The sequence below is a fragment of the Olea europaea genome, chromosome 21 (assembly GCF_002742605.1).
Source record: "Olea europaea var. sylvestris chromosome 21, O_europaea_v1, whole genome shotgun sequence".
NCBI lineage: Eukaryota > Viridiplantae > Streptophyta > Magnoliopsida > Lamiales > Oleaceae > Olea > Olea europaea.
The window spans coordinates 6501311-6521287 of NC_036257.1; the positions used below are offsets into that span (position 1 = coordinate 6501311).

The following is a 19977-nucleotide window of genomic DNA, read 5'->3' on the forward strand; positions in this document are numbered from 1 at the left end:
CTCCCCTAGGTGTGCGGCTCACATTTTTTTTCCTAGTAAAAGATCAATTTTTTTTATTTTTATTTTTTTGCTTCTTGACTTCCAGACGAGCCGACAAGTGGTTCGCACAGGAAAAATTTAGCTCAGCTCAGCTCATCCCAAAACTCGCCTCCAAGATGAGTAGAGTCGACGAGTGGTTGCCCCACTTAATTCTCCTAGTTCGAAGCAGTACACAATACGTATATTCTTTTATCCCTCTTGACTTAATTTGCCAAAGGATAAAAGATGGTGAGTGTGAGTGTGAGTGTGAGGGTGAGCGTGGGGTGGGGTGGGGTATAGAGTAATGCTACGTCATATCATGATATTTAACATCAGTTTAAATTACTTATTTCGAGAGAGTGAAACACGGGAAAACAATTCTGTCGATATCATTCAATTCGATGGTGAAGGTGAGGTATACCGAATCTAAAAAGAGTAACTTGCTATGTAGCTTCAAAATTTTATTATTTTAGTTAAATATTCGTAATGCCCAATAGTCGTGGCACCCTTTTCTTTTCCGTGCTGGAAAGCGAATGCATACTCACGTGTCGGAAGATATAATAATAATAATAATAATTATTGTGTCGGAAGATATAATAATAATAATAATAATAATAATAATAATTTATCTATCCGAATAATTTTTCAAACCAGAAAATAAAGAAAAAGAATTTCAGAATATAGAAAAATAATTTGATCAATAAGACAACAAAATTTTCTATAATAAGAAATGTGGCCAAAATGATAGAGAACCGTGTATACAACAGCGTATTCTCCACAAAAGAAGATGAATTAACCGTAAATTTACTACAAGTAAATGTGCTACGTGGGGTAAAAAAACATATAAACAAATGATTTAAAGAAAAAAATTTAATTGTCAGACGAAAATGTCTAAAAGAAACGATCAAAAAGACTATGTGAACAAAGTGACAACATCTCTACGATATCCTCGGACAATCAAAAGCCTTGGCACGTTTTCAACCAACAGGTCCATGTACTCCATGTAAAAATAAGCCGGATGGTTGAGAGGTGGTGGTGGAAGGCTCACGAGCACGACTGCAGCCATTCTCGAGTATTTCAGTATTGTTGAATTAAGCTTTAAGGTGGTAAAAAGAAATTTTTCGACCTGCTGCTCGTTGAAAACAACTGGCTTTCCATCAGCCATAAGAGGCGTGCCTTCTTCCTGAGCTTTATCCTTCATGCCTGATAAATAGCTAGAAATCCTCTGCTGGGCACCAGCGAATGCATCCACCGATTCATCTTGTTGTTCTGCTTTGGCATCCCATGATTTCATGGAGATTACAATTACCTCGGCTTGCATCCGAAGATCATAGAGAAACTTCCTTACATCGGCCTTGAGTTCCTCCGCATCGGAATCCTCCTCGGCAATGCAGAATACCTGAATCTTGCAACTCTCGAAGCTCTCCTTGGTAAGGAGGAGTTGAGAGAGAAGAAGCATAAGACCACCATCTCGCACAATCCAATACAAATCAATAGTACCGTACTGTCTTTGGTACTCATTAGGCCACTCGTCGAGACCCTTGACAATAACAACTGCCTTGTTTGCAACAATGCAGTCATTTATTATTCCAACAAATGTTGCTGGTATTTCAGTTAAATTTTCCCGGCGCCATATTTCTGGGTACCTCATTACCACAATATTGGGCTTTAGATTGCCAAGGCCCATGGTCTGAACAATGCCTCGGAAGCCATCCGACATACTGGGGGCAACAACTATCTCGGCAACACCTTCACATCTCTTGTAGTCGATGTAAGTACTAAGTGCTTTGCAGGCTTCCTTGGCATCCTCAGCTCGCTCATGGTAGTCCCCATCTAGGATAGAAACGAATATGGACATTCCCCTGCCTTTTTTCTTCATGAAGTTTGCAAAATCAGCAAGTTTAGGGTGGCAGGGAACGTTCTCAGGCAACTTGCCCCATGGCCGGCAGAATATGAGGGGTATAGGGTACCAGTTCTTTGGATGTACCTGGCTTGCTGTATGTACAATTACATTATTGATCAGAAGCATAATACAATAAGTGCTTGATTTAATAATACTGGGAAACTATGATCGTGGATTCCTTTATCAACTTCCATCTAATTCAAAGATACCTACGAACCTTTTTCAAATGAAAAAAAAAAAAAAAAAAAAAATTCATTTTCTCACCATTAGTGGACTAGATAGGATTCCTTAGTACAAAATAATAAGTTGCAGGACAATCTTCAAAAATTTGATAGAGTGAATTATTATAGCTAAAAATGGAAGAGATCAAAAAGGGTGCAAATTCCTTTCAGCTTCAAGTCATGCATGGACTAATTCATATATCTTTGGGCTTTGATTATCAAGGAATAGACTATACAAATAATGCCCCAGGATTGGAAATCAATGAGAAACAAATTCAAGCATTTCCCATGTAAAAAGACTACGAGGGAAGAAGAAGCGAGAGACCTTAGTTACGCTAAAAAAAAAAATATTTCATAAGATAAAAACATTTAACTCACAAGATAAGCATACAAACCTCCCAAAGATCGTAGACTACGAAGAGCAAGTTGAAAATATGCACTCTTGAAACCATCACCCCAGTCCCCAGCTTTCCCCTTGATGCTCACATAGTAATATATGAGGCTTGCCAAGGCTAGAGCCACCACAGTGAATGACCAAGAAATCAAGAACATGATCACTGCAAAATAATCATGAGAGTAAAGCGTGAGCATAATTCTGTTATGAAGTAGAAGAAACAAAATCATTGAGAGCTGCTAAGGAAGAAGCGCCAAGCTATAATCTACAATCTGAATGCTGACATCACATGTAAGTTTGACCTTAGTCCATATCAGTACCCAGAACAGCTATGAGCAGAGATACTGCAGCAAAAAGACATTTGCCGAAGGTTGCTTAATGCATTGATGTATTCCTATCTACCCTGAGTTTTTTCAAAATTTCCTTCAGAAAAAGAAACTCCACTTTATAACTTCATTTCGTCCCATTTCAATTTGTCGGCATATAGTGATGAAAAAATCCATTTTCTGCTGCAGAATCAAATGTTTACACTCCATCTCCATTTTTGAGACTTTTTTTTTTTTAACAGCATAGTTGAGCACACTGTAAAATATAGGGCAGGGAAAAACCTTTTCTCCTGAAATATAGTTTCAATCCCGCTCAATAAAATTGATCAAACCTAACATTGTGGACACAAAAACTAACCTATACAAAGTGATGCCCCAAGAAGAGAGAGGCTCCAGTGGTGAAATTTCCACCGTGGACGCCAGCTAGGAGCATCTAGCAGATCCAAAAGAAAGCACGATAAGTTGACACCCGCATAACACAGGAGGTAAAACATAGTTACGGTCGGGGTGATAAGATCCAAATTGCCAATTACGACACATCCAATACAAAGGAAGGCAGTAAAGAGAGTAGCAACATAAGGCTCACTCCCGTCTGCCACCCTGAAGTAGTTGAGAACAGGCAGGATATCATCATTGGCTATAGCTGCAAGTAGACGTGGAGCACCCGTCAGGCTCTGAAGAGCTGCACCTAAGGTCGAGAGGATAATACCAATATAAATGATAGCAGGGAAAGGCCACGCAACTGTAGCTGTAAGTAACCTGCACAAGCAGTAAAGTTATGCCATAAAACAAGAAAAGTAGTTAGGCTTAACCAATACACAACCCAGCCATAAGATAATACCAGTAACAAAGGTTTGCTAATTTATCTTTCGAATTCTTGAAATTTCGGATTACAAGCAGACACTCCAGTTTGGGAAAATTAAAACACGAAATGTTGTCCGCTTTCAAAAATATTCTTAAAGTCCAAAACGAACATGCCAACACATAAGTAACAAAGAATTACCCAACGGATATAAAAGAAGGCATTTTGTCAAAAAGGATCGTGCCACCATAGAAAAAAAAATGGCTACCCCAATGGATAAATTAGCAAAGGTTGTCACGTGTGATCTACTTGTTGAAAATAATTAAAATTTAAATAATATAAATGAGGCTCTATCTAATTGCTTAAACTTTTAGACTAAGTGGTTCGACATGATATCATAGCACATGAACAGATCTTGGGTTCAAGTATCATCACAACCCACTTGAATTGAATTGTTCACGTGCTAGGTTTTGCTAGAAAAAATAAAAATAAACTCCCGTTGAGGGGCATGTTGAAGATAATATTTAAATAATATAAATGAGGCCCTATCTAAGAGTTTAGGCTTTCAGATCAAGTGGTTCAACACTACTAAATGTACTTATAATATGGTTGCGAGTAAGGACCTGAACACTACTCAACTATATGATCACTTCATCTCTTCCATCATTTAAAAACATATCTTCAGGAAAAAATAAAAAATAAAGAGGAGAGAGAGAGATTGATTGCTAATACATAACTTGATTTATGATAAATAACTTATAGAAACAAAATAAGTATGCACAGCAAAACATTATCATGAAATTGAAATTGAAGACACAGATTTTTAATTCAACTACCATATAAAACACGAAAGAAATCGCTGCCTAGAAATAGAATTGAGAGTTTAAGTAAATTTAAAAACTGCCAATTGGAACAACATATAGTCAAAGCAGAAAATTAGCTAGTAACGCAATCAAATAGGAAGGAAGCAGACTGAAACAGCAAGTTATAGTGTCAATTGTGGAAATTCTAGGCAGAACTTGCTATACCTGTCAGTCAAAAGTTTCTCCCTGGTTGCAAGGGCTCCAAAGAATAGCACTGAAATAATATATAAAACTGAAGTCGTCAAAGTTGCAGCTAATGTCCCAATGGGAATGGATCGTTGAGTGTCCTTGAGTGATGCAGAACGATTTGAACCGGCCATGATTCCTGTTACAGCAGGGAAAAAGAGGCCTACCAATCCACTGAAAAAAATAATAACAGTTGGATTAGAATATAGATGACTAGTTGCTTCAGTCTATTCATAACATTTGATGCCAATAACCAAGGTTCTCACGACAATTCTATGTGTCAACCACAGATTCACATAAATTATAAAAGAAGATTAAAATGTTAAAATAATGGGAACTGGCTGGGTTAGTGATGCAATGCTAAAAGTCTATTTGAGGCATAGAAGAAATTATTATAATTAGGGGTTTATTTTTATTTCCAATTTATGTAACCCCTGTTTAAGCCCCATTTTGTTGTGCAAATGAGTTTTGCAATATTTAAGTTTTGGAGAATGTGTGATTAAAAAGTAAGGAAAAAAATTTTGGATTTGCATGCAAACTTATTTTATTGGGACAATTTGTGATTGAAAATGAATTTGAGGAAAGATGGAGCTCAAACAAGGGAGCGCAGTTTTAGTTTATTTCCTTATTGACTTTGATTGTAATTATTAAAGAGATATTATGATATTTAGTTTCCAATTTTGATATTTATTCTAGGAAGCATAATAAGTGTGTTGATTTTATAATAATTTCCTACTTAAATTAGCATTAGTTTAAACCCTATATAAAAGGGTCTTTTGCGTTGTAATAAATCAACCTTTGATTATGGAATGAATTGATTTCTCTCCCTAATTTCTATCTTCTCCTATTCCCCTCTTCTTCTCTCTTTTCCCCCTCCTTTCTCTTCTTCTCCCTCCTTTCCCTCTCTCCTATAATTCTCACATAACATCCAGCATCACTTTGTTACCTTATTTAGACTAGCTTAAACCCTTTTAGTATTAGTTCTTGTGTTAAGACAGAATTTCTCATTGAATAAAATACAAGAAAACTCTATCAATTAAAGCACCATTTCTCATCCCTCCCCTTCTCTCTTATTTTCTCTTTCTCTCCGCTCTTTCTCCTATTTGTTTTTGTCTATCATTCTCTCTTATTTTCTCTCTCTTTCTCCTCTATTTCTCCCATTCGTTTTTGTCTATCGTCAATTAGACTTGAAAAACAGAGAAAGTATATGACTGATAAGAGAAATTAGAACGAAATGAGATATAGCATGACTTACTGGAAATTCCAGTATATTTTTCCATCAGGATCTGGGATTCCAGCATTATTAGTATTTTGATAATCTGAGCTCCAATTTTCTTTGAAAGATTTCGTGCTCAAGCCCGTAATTCCCACTGCACCATGTGTATGAAGACAAGTTAATTCCACAAATATACAGCTGACCTTAGAGAGAGAGAGAGATGGACAAAACATCAACCAAATCATGATTTTTATTGATGCCTTTTAGGTAATATTCGAAGATGGGTTGAGATAGAAATATGACCAGTATTTCATCACTATGTGTTCAAATATCCTATACCCTTTCAATGGGACAGTAATTGTGTACCGTAATGTACTAAAGGTGGTCATCTCGCAATACCTACAAACATCATAGTTTGGCTTCTCAACAAGTCAACCATCATGTCCTATGCTTAGAAATGTAATATTTATTTTCTTTTATTGTGGAGGCAAATGAAAATCTTAACTGCATAGAACAAGAAACCACAATAATATTCATTTTATGTGGCATATCATTGCAAGATCTGAAGATAATACATATTAAAAGATACCTAATCTCCTCTTCAAAGTATTTAATAGGGAGATGACACTTTACTAGCACTTTCTTTTGTAACCTTTCCTTTAGTTTTTATCAGGAAGATTGTCAACCATTTTCTTCCTGTCAACCATTTTCACTTTTAAGGCAGGCAAAGCAACTTCAAACCTCTCTTGCTTGAGTTATATAACTTCGAGAATGCAGCAAACATTAACCTGGACATTATTCTAAGACAAAAGTGGAATGAGAATAAAAAAAACAGCAGGCAGAAATAATAAAAACCTGCAGGTTTATCCTTCCTTGCCAAAAGTATCCCCATAAATATGCAGACCAATGAGAATAGAACAGGTATGAGAAAGGCCGGTGCAACTCGATTTATCATTTTTACGCCACCAAAGACTATGAAACACAAGATGATCGTCACGATAATCCCATAAATTTGCAAGTCATGTAAACTCGGAGCTGTAATGGGCTCCGCAACAGCCGTCCCATTTACTCTTGTGACCGTCTCTGCATCGATGAGGAACACAATCAAATTCTGGAGAATAAATTCTTAACGCTATAAATTAGTTGACATAACCAGTAATCAATAACAGCTACTGGCAACTCCATCATATTCATACAGAGTAAAAAAAAAAAAAAAAAAAAAAAAAAAAAAGGAAGCAAGGATAAATTGCAACAAATGGCTCATCACAAAACTACCACTACCCTAACTCAAATCTAATTAAAGCTGCCCCACACGTTGGATGACATATAGCATCTTAACCACATTACGCAGAGCTTTATGGTGGTGGGTGCCTGATAACCATGACTTCGAAGATTGCTAACGTGCATCCAAAGTAGTCCATGAATACAAAAACTAATTCTCCAAAGCCAGAAGGTTGATTGTCTTACTCCTTTCAGGTTGTTCCATTTTTTTTTTTTTTTTCTAGGAATTAGAAAACTCATAGATAAAACACTAAACATAGCAGTAGTTTGAGTGCAGGTAGTGGCTATCCCCACCAAACCCTTGAAAAAATATTGAGGTACCCAAAAGAGGACCAGCATCATTATGTCATACTGGTTCATTAGAAGCCACCCCCAGCCAAGGAGCTAATTCACCATGGCCTAATGAAAATAGGCATTACATAGAGTTTTTGCTTATTCTTTTTGTTTGTCTTTTCATAGTCAGTGCAAGGGACATTAAAAGTTCATATTAACAGAAGAAGAAAAAAAATTCAACACAAGTTAAGAATATATTTAGAGAGGTCAAATGAAAAACTTTCTGATAAAAGCTGTAAACTTGATCATAGGATTCAAATGCCAATTCTACAACATTCCCCCAGCAATTACCTCTAAAAAGTCCTGCACTTGGCACAGCATTCAGGAAGGTCTCCACAGCTCCCAACACATATCTAAATCACAAGAAAATGTGAAAGCACAAAAATGTTAGAAGAAAATATTTCTTGTGTGGCACTATAGAACCCTGAAAAAGAAAAACAGTTAGCCCCTAGTTTATCTCCATATCAGATCATGCACCTACTTCAATATAAAATTAAAACAAATACACACTCACAGGGCACCAGCAACAGCATTTCCAAGGAAAAAGCAAAGCCCAATGCTAACTCCAACCTCTGGACCTAAGGCACGACCAATGAGGTAATAAGGTCCCCCACCCTATATTACAGCAGAAAGATTGAAAATGTATTAAAGTCAATTCATTTACTGAACTATACATGTATGACAAATACACCCATATCTTATTGTTAATCATTAACTGAAGAAGTAAACAGCATTATAACGAACGTCAAATAAAATAAAGGTCATACCTTCATTGCACCATTAGTTGCAATAGCACTCAAAGATATCGTCGTAAGGAAGGTACATGAACCACAGAAGGCAACGAGCAACAAAGACTCACCTATCCCAGCCATTCCTACAATCCTACAGTTTTCAGAATACCATATGAATCAAAATAAGAATGTTTTGGAACATATTGCTTGGAACAAACACTAGAACTAAAAAAGACTTAAATTTCAAATAAGAAAGAACAAATATAAAGAAATTGGAGGATAAAATTTTATCCTGTATGTTTTATGATCTCAGTTCAGTAAGATACTTTATAAGACTTCACCTTCAAATTGAAGATTGAGGACAATAAGGTATCCACTAACACTTTAAAAATAGTGAAATGTGTGATATAATGAAGGATTCATCCATAGTCTAACAGAATGCAGGAAAATACAAAATTATTCCAACTCCTTTTTCTGCACCAAACTCCAAATCTTTCTCTCATGCACAAGCAGACAAACTACCACTTACAACGGCCACATAGGCTGCATTTAACATCTTCTCGCTAAGAACAAACAAGAACATTGGCATCCACAAGGAGGAAAAATGGAACTATGATAGACAAGTGAAGCTTTGAGGTAGAAGTTAGATTAGTAAATCCAAAATGAATACCTGGAAAATCCCAAGTGACATGCTGAACAAAATCATGCAATATTATATTTAAGTAATGCCACATCAAACACTTCAATGTTTTCTCTAGAATCCAGTTTGCACTGTGATCTAAATTGATGTTTTGATTCAAGAACCAGAAAAGCAACCTCTTGGAGTTCTTTATCTTCCACCAAATAAAGTTCATTTTAGTTTTTAATGTGAAATTGCTTGTGTATATTCTTCACTTTGTTTAATTAATCAAATTCCTCGGTTTAATTGAACATACACATAGTAAATCTATTTTGCTACCATTATTACACCTATATCTTATATAGTAAAATCCATGACCATACACGAGTCCACTAAGTGCTACGATTGATGAAGTGATTTATTTCCAGTTTAAAGCCACAGATGACTAAAAGATTGAAGCATCGATTTCAAACTCATTGTGTGTGACCAAGAGGAGATGCAACTATAGGGAGTCTAGGCCATGAGACCGGGCATCATGTTATTGTTATCAATTTTAGAAAACAAAGGGCTAGGTTAAGTAGTTTGAGATTTGTTTAACATTCACTGCATCAGTGATAGGGTGCCCAGAGATATCCTATGTTGTGGGCAAATCATAAAGTCTCCACAAATATCTTTCCCGGAACCTACAAAGCTGTAAATGAGACAACATTCTCAATTTCATACCCGAATATGAACATATTATTGACAGTTGAAAACAACATACTTCTATATTTGGGTGCACCTTGAGAGGAATTTTAAAGAGCAGTTAGCATAAATATCTAGCACTGTAAAACTTACCACGTAAATCTGATATAGTAGATGATTCCCAAAATGTTTTGCAAGCAAGGCACGAACACCCCCATCATTGTTCCAGATTTGATACCAGAGGTCTGCAAGAATTATTCATCAGAGGACATCATAAAGGAATCAAAAAATACTTTGAAGACAAAATTAGTGGAGTGCCACATGCAAGCTTTTAACCGATGATTATGATTCTTTTTAAAACAAAATATAATAGAAGTTCAAAAGTGACCAGAAGAGGAGGAAGTGCTAAAATTAGTTTTAGTGCTCTATTTTACATCCAAGGAAAAATTATCCATAGATGTTTGAGTAACATGATTAATTAGTTAATTGCTCTAGTAATTAATATTATTTCCTCCCAAAATCATTAATTTGTAGACTATTGTACTTAAACAACTAAAAACATAGGACTGGTATAAAAATATTAATCAGCAAGCACATCAACCATTAGATAGCAATCATAAAAGAGGTACAAGATAAAGGAAGATTGAACGAAAAAGAACATTTATTGGTACCTTGGGACGTTCCAGAGAAATAGTTGCATCTTCTCCATCTCTAGGACTTGAAGGTGCTGGAATCTGATCGCCTGTCATGCTGAAACACGAACATTTATCAAAATACTAAACATTCCAAAAATAAATATTGAAACTCTCCAAGCAAAATATTGTTCGATAAACAATCACAGAAGAACATGAACACTCGCATCTCCTGTGCATTTCAGTAAAGGTAACAAATGAAAATAACTAAGAGTAAGAACATTATTTGTAATATGACTGTATAAGGCTGTCTAGGATATTCATTTTTTTCAGCTTACAACTGCTGAATTTTGATATTCAAGAAAACAATTAAGCCCTTGTTTGAGCCCCACTCTCTAAAACTCATTTTTTCCCAAACTCATTTCAAGCACATATTCTCCGAATAAAATAATTTTGCAACTTTTTCTACTTTTTAACCACACATTCTCCCAAAAAAAATAAAATAAAATAAAATAAAAATTTTTAAAAATCAGATTTTACAAAATCTATTCTTAAAAAACGGGGCTCAATCGGGGATAAGTACACACACCATTTTTTTTTTTTTTTAAAGGTAATCAAATATTTTATTAATCAATGCATAATACATGGGAAGTGTATTATCAATTTAAAACAGAATATGCCTAGTAGCTACAGCATTAAACCACGTATACAATGTGAAATAAAACATTTCTCTAATTTGCTCTGCTGTCCGTGTTTGATCATCAAAACAGCGGCTATGTCTTCTCTCCACACTCACCTTTTAAGCCCTAAAATGTTCACAAGGGAGTCAAAGCCAAATAATTCCAACTTGGACTCGGTCCGAGAGCCATTAACACCAACATGATTTGGCAGTGCGTCATCTTTTCCTTCAGAAGTCGTGTCTGTCTGCATGCCCACTTTAATGTTTCTACAAATGCATTTCGGTCAGTAGCAATGGAAAAAGGAATTGATAAATAAAGCAAGGACTTACTTTCAAAACAAAATTTCAAATAAGCACCCGGAAGTATAACCAATCTGAGAAAGTATACCAAGACAGCTATCATAGATATATCAAGTTTCAAGAAACTTTACAAATTATGCAAGCTATAAGAGGCAGGAAGGATACAAAATAATTTTAAGGATTGCTCTAAGACCATCACATGAAGAGTACTGTGAAACAATGTTCTATATCATCTATAAACAAGGCATAAATATACAAGCCAGTCGGTCATCAAGGAACCTATTCGTGAGTTCAACTGATAAGTGAAATACCCAAATCTTATAATTACAGAAATCGAAAGTATTATGCTTTGATCACAGAATTTTTATTTATTTATTTATTTTTATTTTTTTGTATAGTTTAGTATAAATAGTAGATGATTTGATTTTGTTCTAAAAGATAAATAAAATAAATTATTACAAAGAAGTGGACCTCAAAATGCCTTGTCCCTACATATTTGTTTCATGTAACAGCGCAGTAATAAGATACACTAATCTTTTCAAGCACTGTCCATATGCTCTGGAATCATGTCGAGACTAATTGCTATTACAAGAGAGCCAGTCGTTATTCTTGCTTCTGTCTAACTTCTCAAATTTTGAGGTTCTGGAGGCAGCTAGCATGGTAAGTTAATTTGATGATGCACCATGATGGCCATTCTCGTATGGCTACAGATGAACGGTATGATATTTTAAAATCAACTGTCATAAGTGAAAAGCGTTAATATTTTCTCCAATTGTAAATCTCACATCACAAAACAGTCTACGATTTTGGTGCTTCATAATTTTTATCTTCTCAGACTTTTTCTCACTAAGCCAGAAAGCTTTACAAGATTCAGTTGCTACTATGCTGCAAATGGGTAACATAATTCTCTTTTGTTCCATAAAAACAAAGAATTCAGATATAATGCCCGAGCAAAGCACAAGTTCTTAAAACTTAGATACACGAAAGGTTGTTCTCTGTGTTAAAATTGTTGTTCTTGTTCCAAAATACGCTTCACAAACAATTAAATACATAACGTACTAGCATTCAAATCTGTAGTAGCATATTTGTTCGTTAAAATGCCTAAATGGAATCATAAGCAAACATTCAAACAGAAGAGCAATGACGCAAGTGGAGATTAAGTTACATGCGATCGTTCCGAACAGGTAACGAAGACGACGACGATGCATCACCAGGATCGATTGACGACATCTCAAGCACAGCTCGATCGTGGTCATGAGCAAATACCGGTCTGTATTTGCGTCCTCCCACACCCCTACCAGACGAAATCTCATTATCATCCGAACTTTCTATTTCTTCTCCATTGCTGTTATTACTCGCCATTGCATTGATTCAAATCAATCAATCAATCAATTGGATCTAAGCATATACATGTGATGCGAGGGGTTAAGAAGAAGAGAGAATTTAGATCCAAACGATCTCTGACTATTCAAATGGGAAGATTGAATAATTGAAACGATCTTCCAATATATATTAATTTAGAAAGAGAGGTTTGAATTGTTGAAGAAATGTTAGTCCTTGAAATTAAAGAGGAAAATGTGAGGGGGCTTCTTTTCTTAAGTGCTACTCTCTATGTACCTATTTAAGCGAAAGTGTACGCGTGAATTCACGTATCTGGTTTGATGTGTGGTCTTCCACGGAAAATATACAAAGTATATACAGACTGGACCATCCGTTTTTGTACACACGATTAAAATTGGACTGAAAAATACAGAATAATTGGCAACTGCAAATGAGCCTAGTTGTTAAAGTGTGGGTTGGGCTCTTAGTATACGCGCCCAAATGCTTGCACGGGTAAATTGTATGGGCTTTTTCCATTTTCGTTTAGCTCACATCTAATTATATTAAGGGCAAATTATACTTAACACCAATTTTTGACTCTTCAGGTGCAAAAACTTTTCTTTCGATGTTAGGCAATTTATTGTCAAACGACCTTCCCGGACGATGATGTAACCTCGATTTTTATTATCAATCGGCTTTGGCCATATGATTGATTAGTACATCGACACAATTATCAAGACAATACAATCCACATTTTATGGACCGTTCGAAGTAACCTATTTTAAATAGTGTTGCTCACGGTTCACCCCATTTCCTTAGAAGGCTATATTATTATTTTTTGAAGCCCACTTAATTGAGTCGAGCCTTGTTTTGGTCCACCATTTAACCCTAACCTAACTTACCTATTTTGGGCATTTACTTGGCATATAATCCCTCCTTCCTCTCGGACTCCTATGGTGTGCCAATTTCCCTTCTCTTTGTGAGACTTCCTCTCGGCTCCTTGCTTTACTTCACTGTGACCTTTGTGGTTAATCTTTGTGGGCACATTATTGGACTTCTCCTTCTCCAACCTATCAACAGTTCAGGGAGGTAAATCGCGGGATGTGCCCTTGTTAGTTTCCAGATTCCCACATGACTTTTACTCCTTCCCCAGAGGGAGCCTCTTCACTGCCTTACAGTAACTTGCCTTCTAACACACATTGATTTCATTCTCTCTCTTCTTTTTTCCTCGATGTTCGTTCATCATCATCTCCAACAGGTTGCCTTCACTGGAACCAACCACCGCATAAAGAGACCACCAACCACCACAGTGTCGATGAGTGCTATGATGGTTTCTTCCTCCTTTGATCTAATCCATTCTACTTAGTGGTTTTTGTTGTTGATTTACAAATTGAAAGTGGTGGAGGTTGTTTGCATTTTGCAAATGATGATTTTTGGTAGTGGTGAGGTGGCTCGGCATTAGATTGGTGTCGATGTAGTGGAGCAGGGTATGGTAGGATGAAGAGCGATTGTGATCACTAGTTTAAGTGAGCATGACCAATAAAATAGTTAATTTGTAATCAATAAGTAATATATAACCTAAAAAAATGTGTTATTGTGACTCATAATTTATATCTTTGTGATTGTGGCTTTATAGGATTTGTAACTGTGACATAATTATGTGTTATTGTGACTTTTGACCTGTTATTGTGACCTTGACAAGACCACCTGACTTTTGAAACTTTTTCGCATGTTTCTTATTTTTGAAAATGTTTCTTTGAAATTATGTATTGTTCTCTCTATCTTTTTTCTTTCAATGTTTTTTTTTGGTAGTGTGTTTGGTATGTAGATAACTAATATTTAAACATTTTTATGTCTTTAATATTGTTCATATTTTGAGGTATTATTTGATATACTAAGGGCATTTTTAAAATATCTTTATTTTATTTTTCTAAAATTATTATTGTTTTCCCCTCATTTTTTAATTAACTAGTTGTAGTCAACGTGTGCTGCACGTTATTTTGAAAATTTATTAAGACTTACAAATATCATTTTTAGATGTTGAGTAAATACTATTAGATGTTTATATTGCTTATATAAATCATTTATAAAAAGTGATTATTTTATTAGATGAGAACCTTCATTATTTTTGTCAGGCATGGAGTATTTTAATTTAACAAAATTCTTTGTCCTAGGAAACGAAATTAAACATTAAATGATCACAAGTAGAGGAAGAAAACTCTAGCCCGAGGAGAAGATATTTCCCGGACCAACGAGTCTACACGTACAAATTTAACTTTCAGAATTTATACAGAAAACACTTGACAACAATCTGTTGAATAATGGCAAAAATAAAATAGCAGCAGATCAAACCAGATGCTGCCACACCTGCATCTGGTACAAATCTATGAAGCATTTTGCTGTACAAGCAGATCAGGTCTTCTCGGGACATGGAATTAAATTCTTTGTAGACGCAGTGTACAGACAGCTCTTGTTCCCTGACCTGTTGGGACACATTCCACAATTTACCTCCCTCACAAAGTTCTAAAGACGGGACAGTAGAGACCTTCAAGGTTTGGGATTCAACCTATTTTAGATTAGGTCTTCCCGGACTTCCTCTGACACCATCACAAGTTTCATAAAAGTACACACTTACAATTGCAATCTACTCATGTTACAAGCTGAGATACCGAGAAAATGAATCTAAACAGACTAGTATAAGACAAACAAGGAAACATAATTTCCAGTCCTAAACTAAAAACAGAAATCGACAAATAAAATTTAAAAAATAAGAGATGAAAGAGTCATTATTCATCTGAAGATATATTTTTCTTGTGCTTTCCCTTGTGTTGATTTTTCGACTTCTCACTTTGCACACTTGGATTGTTCTGCTTACTGACAGATCCCTCTTGAGCACTGCACATTTGGGACTTAAGTCTAAAACCAAACTTTTTCGAGACATTTCCCCACGTGCTCGATCCTTTTACTCGACCCAACTTCTCAATCTCCTGCCTCATGGTGGAACACTCTTTCTCAAGCTCGGAAACCCTCATCCTCATGTTATCCATTCCGACTTTCAAGACCTGGTTTTCTCGTGCGGCTGTGGCCCAAACTCCATCGTTCTGGCCCATCAAGCCACTTCTTAACTGTCTTGACCCATCGAAATTGTCCGAGACCAACAAACAACCAGCAATCGAAGTCCTCAGTTGGAGCTGCTCAAAGAAGAGGACTTGGACTATTATTCTCAAAGGCAGCCTCTCGTTCTGCGCTGCATGAGTACATGCTTCCAAAGATAGTTTTTGGCAGTCCATCAGCCTGCAGAGTTGTTCTCTATCCGACTCTGCCAACCATGGATGAGACTGCAGATACAAAAACAATGAAAAAAGTTCATAAGCTATTTAAGGTTAATGGTAAAACGAAACAAAACTCTCAACCAAACCACAAATCAAGTAATCGGAAAATTGCACTGTTAGTCCCCAATCTATTTTCCTAGTAGCAAGTTGGTCCTCAACTTTAGAGTTGCACATAATCAGTCCAACAGCAGAAACCTTAAAAAAAATCTCCATTAACTCGTCGTGTAACCTACATATATTTCATTTCCCCACTTATGTTTGTGCCCAGAAATTTGCAATGACACATGTTTCCATGAGGGTCATGTGACAATTTAATAGAGATTTGAACGCTTTTTATCATTAAGATAGAGTGTGAAACCATAAAGAAAGGTTGAGGACCAATTTGCTAATCAGATAATAGATCAGATACCGATGCTGGAATTTTCCTAAAGAATTGATAAGTTTACCTTGAGATAAATGTCGATTGCACGATAAAGACCATCATCCAAGGGTCGTGCATACTCAGGAACAGCAGCAGCAAGGGACTGAAACTTGGGGAGCTTCAGATTAACATCTGGGGCAACCTCTGCAAGGTACCCATCAATTAACTTGGCTACCATTGTGATAGGTGTCAGTGATGGTGATCCCATTAGTTGGGCGTCATCAACTGAACCTGGGGATGCACCGCCAACCACCTGATCCATGACCAAGAAATGGTCAAGAATCCTCTGGACGCAGTCCACATCATATAGAGTCTCCATGGAATAAGAAAAATTAGGCATCAGTAGATCCTCAAGAGTTGCCTGATCTAGTTGCACTCCTATCCTCTTCTCTAAGTTTGATATGCAAGAAGGATTTGCTCGAAGAATCTTGGCCGTTCTAAGGAGGCCAAATAAAAATTTTGTTGGGACTAGACCCTTCTGCATGGGAAGTAAGTGATCAATCTCTTCAATTAAAAGCTTCTGATCCTCTTCTGACAGTGAGATTCCCGAACCCACTGGTGCAAGACGGTTACTGGATTCAGTGGAACCCTGTCGACGGTTTAACCCTGGTATATACTTTCTTGCATAAAAGTTCAGGGAGCCAGCAATTATTTCCTGTTTTAACCCTCGAGATTCCATGGCAGAAATTAACCTTTTGTAAAGTGGTAAACTTAAAGTTGATGCGTCCTCGTACCACCAATCAGAACTTGAATTTTTTGGTCGAGCACCTGTGCTGATTCCATTCCACAACACACTTCCTCCGGGACTCTGCATGGGGCCCCCATGCTCCAGGACAGGCCAGCCAAATAGATTTGGGTCAGTGCAAGCTTTGGCAGCCAAAGAGTCAATAAACTTTTTGGGAAATTGAAGCTCTTCAGCATAAGGGAGAACGTCTTCACAGCTTTGGAGGGCTTTCAAGGAGTCTTTCCAATTTCGCAGAACCACCTGATTGAGAAAGATATCAGTCTGAGAAATAAGATTGCCTTCTCCATTCTCTTCGGTCATTTCAAGATGCTCGGCTGCACATCGAAGTTGTACCACATTTGCAGCAGTAAGTTCAAGTTTTACCCCATAGCAAAATTTAGCTACAAGTTCAAATGTTTTAGCTCCACCGGGAACGTCAGAGAGTTTAATGACACATCCTTCTTCTACTTCAGATGCTTCTGCAATCAATCTTTCCATAACACCACTTCTAGAAAGCAGTGGAAACTACAACAGATAATTGGATTTTAATACAATATATCGAGATGTGAATAAATTTAGATTTCTGCAATCATATTTTATAAATTACTGTCAGTAAAAATTAGAAAATAAAGCAATCGGCATTCAGAAAACCAGTTGGAAATGAATTTTTGGTCTTGTATATTATAGTAGAGACTTGCAATCCTACACCTAATGAATGGCAAATAGCTGTCCAAGAATCGAAAAGAGTATAAAATTGGAGATGAAACCTAAGCAATATGAATCAGTTAAATTACATCAACTATAAAATATTATACCTTGTGGAGATGGAAGGACATCTCCCCAACTTCGACAACTATATCACTCGGTAGACCAGTTGTGCAGAACCTACAGTTAAGCAGAGAAACAAAGGGCAAGTTTGAGAGACAACAATCATGTTTTGATCGAAGCATAACTTGGCAAATTCTGAGTAAATAGCAATACCCTCCACATAAAGAATGTCGATGAGGTGAAACAAGAAGCACGAAATTTAAATCTTATCGCATGGCTGTGAAAAAAGTATGTGCTTTGTGAAACTTGTATGATTTCAAAAAAGTAGTGTGCTAAACAATTTGAAAATATCTCAGGAAATTGGATCATAGAAAAACCTGAATGACAGGTTGATTAGCTAGTTACCCAAAAAATTTCAAAAATGATTAATGGCATTGTGAAGCCTCAATACTATCTAATCACTCTGATAGCAAATTCATTACGATTTTACCAAAGTTTAAGCCTCCTTGGACTAATGTGAATCAGAGATTATCGTGACACGGGAGATATTCCACAGCCTATATGACAAAAATCAACTGATACTTTACGGTCTACGCTCTAAGAGCCTGTTTGGTAATACTATATAAAAGATTTTAATCTTCTTTTTCCAGTTAAGTGCAATCCACTCTAAACAGTCCATAAGTGTCGAGTTCAGAACATTGATCTTGATGCAGATGCTGGGACCATGAATATTAAAGAAAAATGTGCAAATTAATAAATCTGCCTTCGTGATCAATATGCTCATTGTCAACTAAAATAAGTAAACAAACAGGTGAAACATTTCAAGCATATGGTATAATCAAAAGTTCAAAAGAATCAACGAAAAAAGTTTAGATCCAACTAGAAAACTGAAGTTGAAGAATCAAGAAACGCACCAGGCCTGCCCTTGCCTCTTGAATGCATCAGTTTTGGATCCTAATTTCATACAAGCCATTTCTGCAAAAATCGATGAAAACTCTACTTACAGCAACACAACTTCAAGAAGAACAAAATCCCTCTATGCTAAAACTCCTCTGTTAACAGCAATGCAATTCAATTCTATGCAGATTCAAAATCGAAACCCCAATTCCAAACTTCTCACGAATTTCAATTTAGATCTTTGAAAAAAAAAAAAAAAACATTTAAAATGCTTCTTTCCCTTACAAGAAAACTCACAAAACTGCAGAAACCAAATCCCGAATACTTCAACTACAAATCGAAATACAAAAATTTCTCAGCACTTCTGCAATTGATAATTTGTTTTAATGCAACAAATCCTCTTGAACCTTAGCTCTGTCCCTGGAACCACTCCACCGGCATGCCCATTCAAAAGAAAAAAAAAAGGACCCAAAATCTCAGCCCACAGAATAGCTTGCAAAAACTATATATTACTAATCAGACACCAAATTTAGGTCAACCCCTCCAAAAATAAGCAATTCTGACACAAACCACACTTTCTTTAACCACCAGAAGAATCCAAAATCGAACCCTATGTGCCAGATAAGACACAAAAAATGACCCCCAATAAAGAAAAAAGAAATGGAGTACAAAATAAGGGAAATCCCAGATTTTTCCTAATAAATCTTCACTTTCTTTCTATTATAATGCCTCAAAGAATTATGATGTGCAAGACCCATCTAGCAAGAGCTTGGAAAAACTCAAAATGTTAATTTATGGCAGCTCTGAAACATTAAATCCTCTGTCCCCCACATGTGGGGCCTTTTGCTTGAGACATACTCATTGCTTATAGAGATTCAAATATTTAACGCCAGAAACCATTTAATTATTCATAATTCCATAGTAGGGTAATTAATTAAGTCATTTATGATTATCGATTAATTGTGAGTTAATTGTGAGACATATGACCTAAAATTTTGATCTTGCAAAAAGTTTTATTTCATTTGAACGAGTCACAAGATCTTTGAAAGTAGTCCAGCTAGTCCACGTGGAGACACCAATACGTGCGCATCTTTGAGTGGGACCGGCAAGTGGAAAATAATGGGAATTTTTTGCCAGTCAAAGAAATGGGTGGGGAAAAAATTTGACTTTATGCATCTAATAAGGATGACGTTTTATTCAAATTAAGTGTTGATTATGAAAATTAATTTTTTGATCGTTAGTTTGAAAAGTGAATTCCACTTATGAGTAAAGAGATAAAAAAATAACGGATGACTATATTAAGTTATGCTCAAAAATTTGATTTTCT

The 19977-nt window shown here is 36.1% G+C and overlaps 2 protein-coding genes across 2 annotated transcripts; both read right to left on the minus strand.

Moving 5' to 3' along the window:
* Positions 1–717: 717 nt before the first annotated feature.
* On the minus strand, positions 718–12792 carry LOC111370486 (cation-chloride cotransporter 1). Its single transcript, XM_022992205.1, has 13 exons — positions 12354–12792; positions 11006–11155; positions 10249–10327; positions 9731–9822; positions 8311–8425; positions 8058–8158; positions 7835–7896; positions 6785–7012; positions 5969–6083; positions 4693–4887; positions 3221–3621; positions 2538–2699; positions 718–2013 (listed from the first exon to the last, which is right to left on the minus strand). Exons 1-13 carry the CDS (start codon positions 12548–12550, stop codon positions 932–934), a joined length of 2979 nt encoding a protein of 992 aa, XP_022847973.1. The 5' UTR covers positions 12551–12792; the 3' UTR covers positions 718–931.
* Positions 12793–14713: 1921 nt separating this feature from the next.
* Positions 14714–19449, minus strand: LOC111370488 (BTB/POZ domain-containing protein At1g30440). The gene is made up of 4 exons (XM_022992206.1): positions 18668–19449; positions 17801–17870; positions 16287–17510; positions 14714–15846 (listed from the first exon to the last, which is right to left on the minus strand). Exons 1-4 carry the CDS (start codon positions 18724–18726, stop codon positions 15295–15297), a joined length of 1905 nt encoding a protein of 634 aa, XP_022847974.1. The 5' UTR covers positions 18727–19449; the 3' UTR covers positions 14714–15294.
* Positions 19450–19977: the final 528 nt, after the last annotated feature.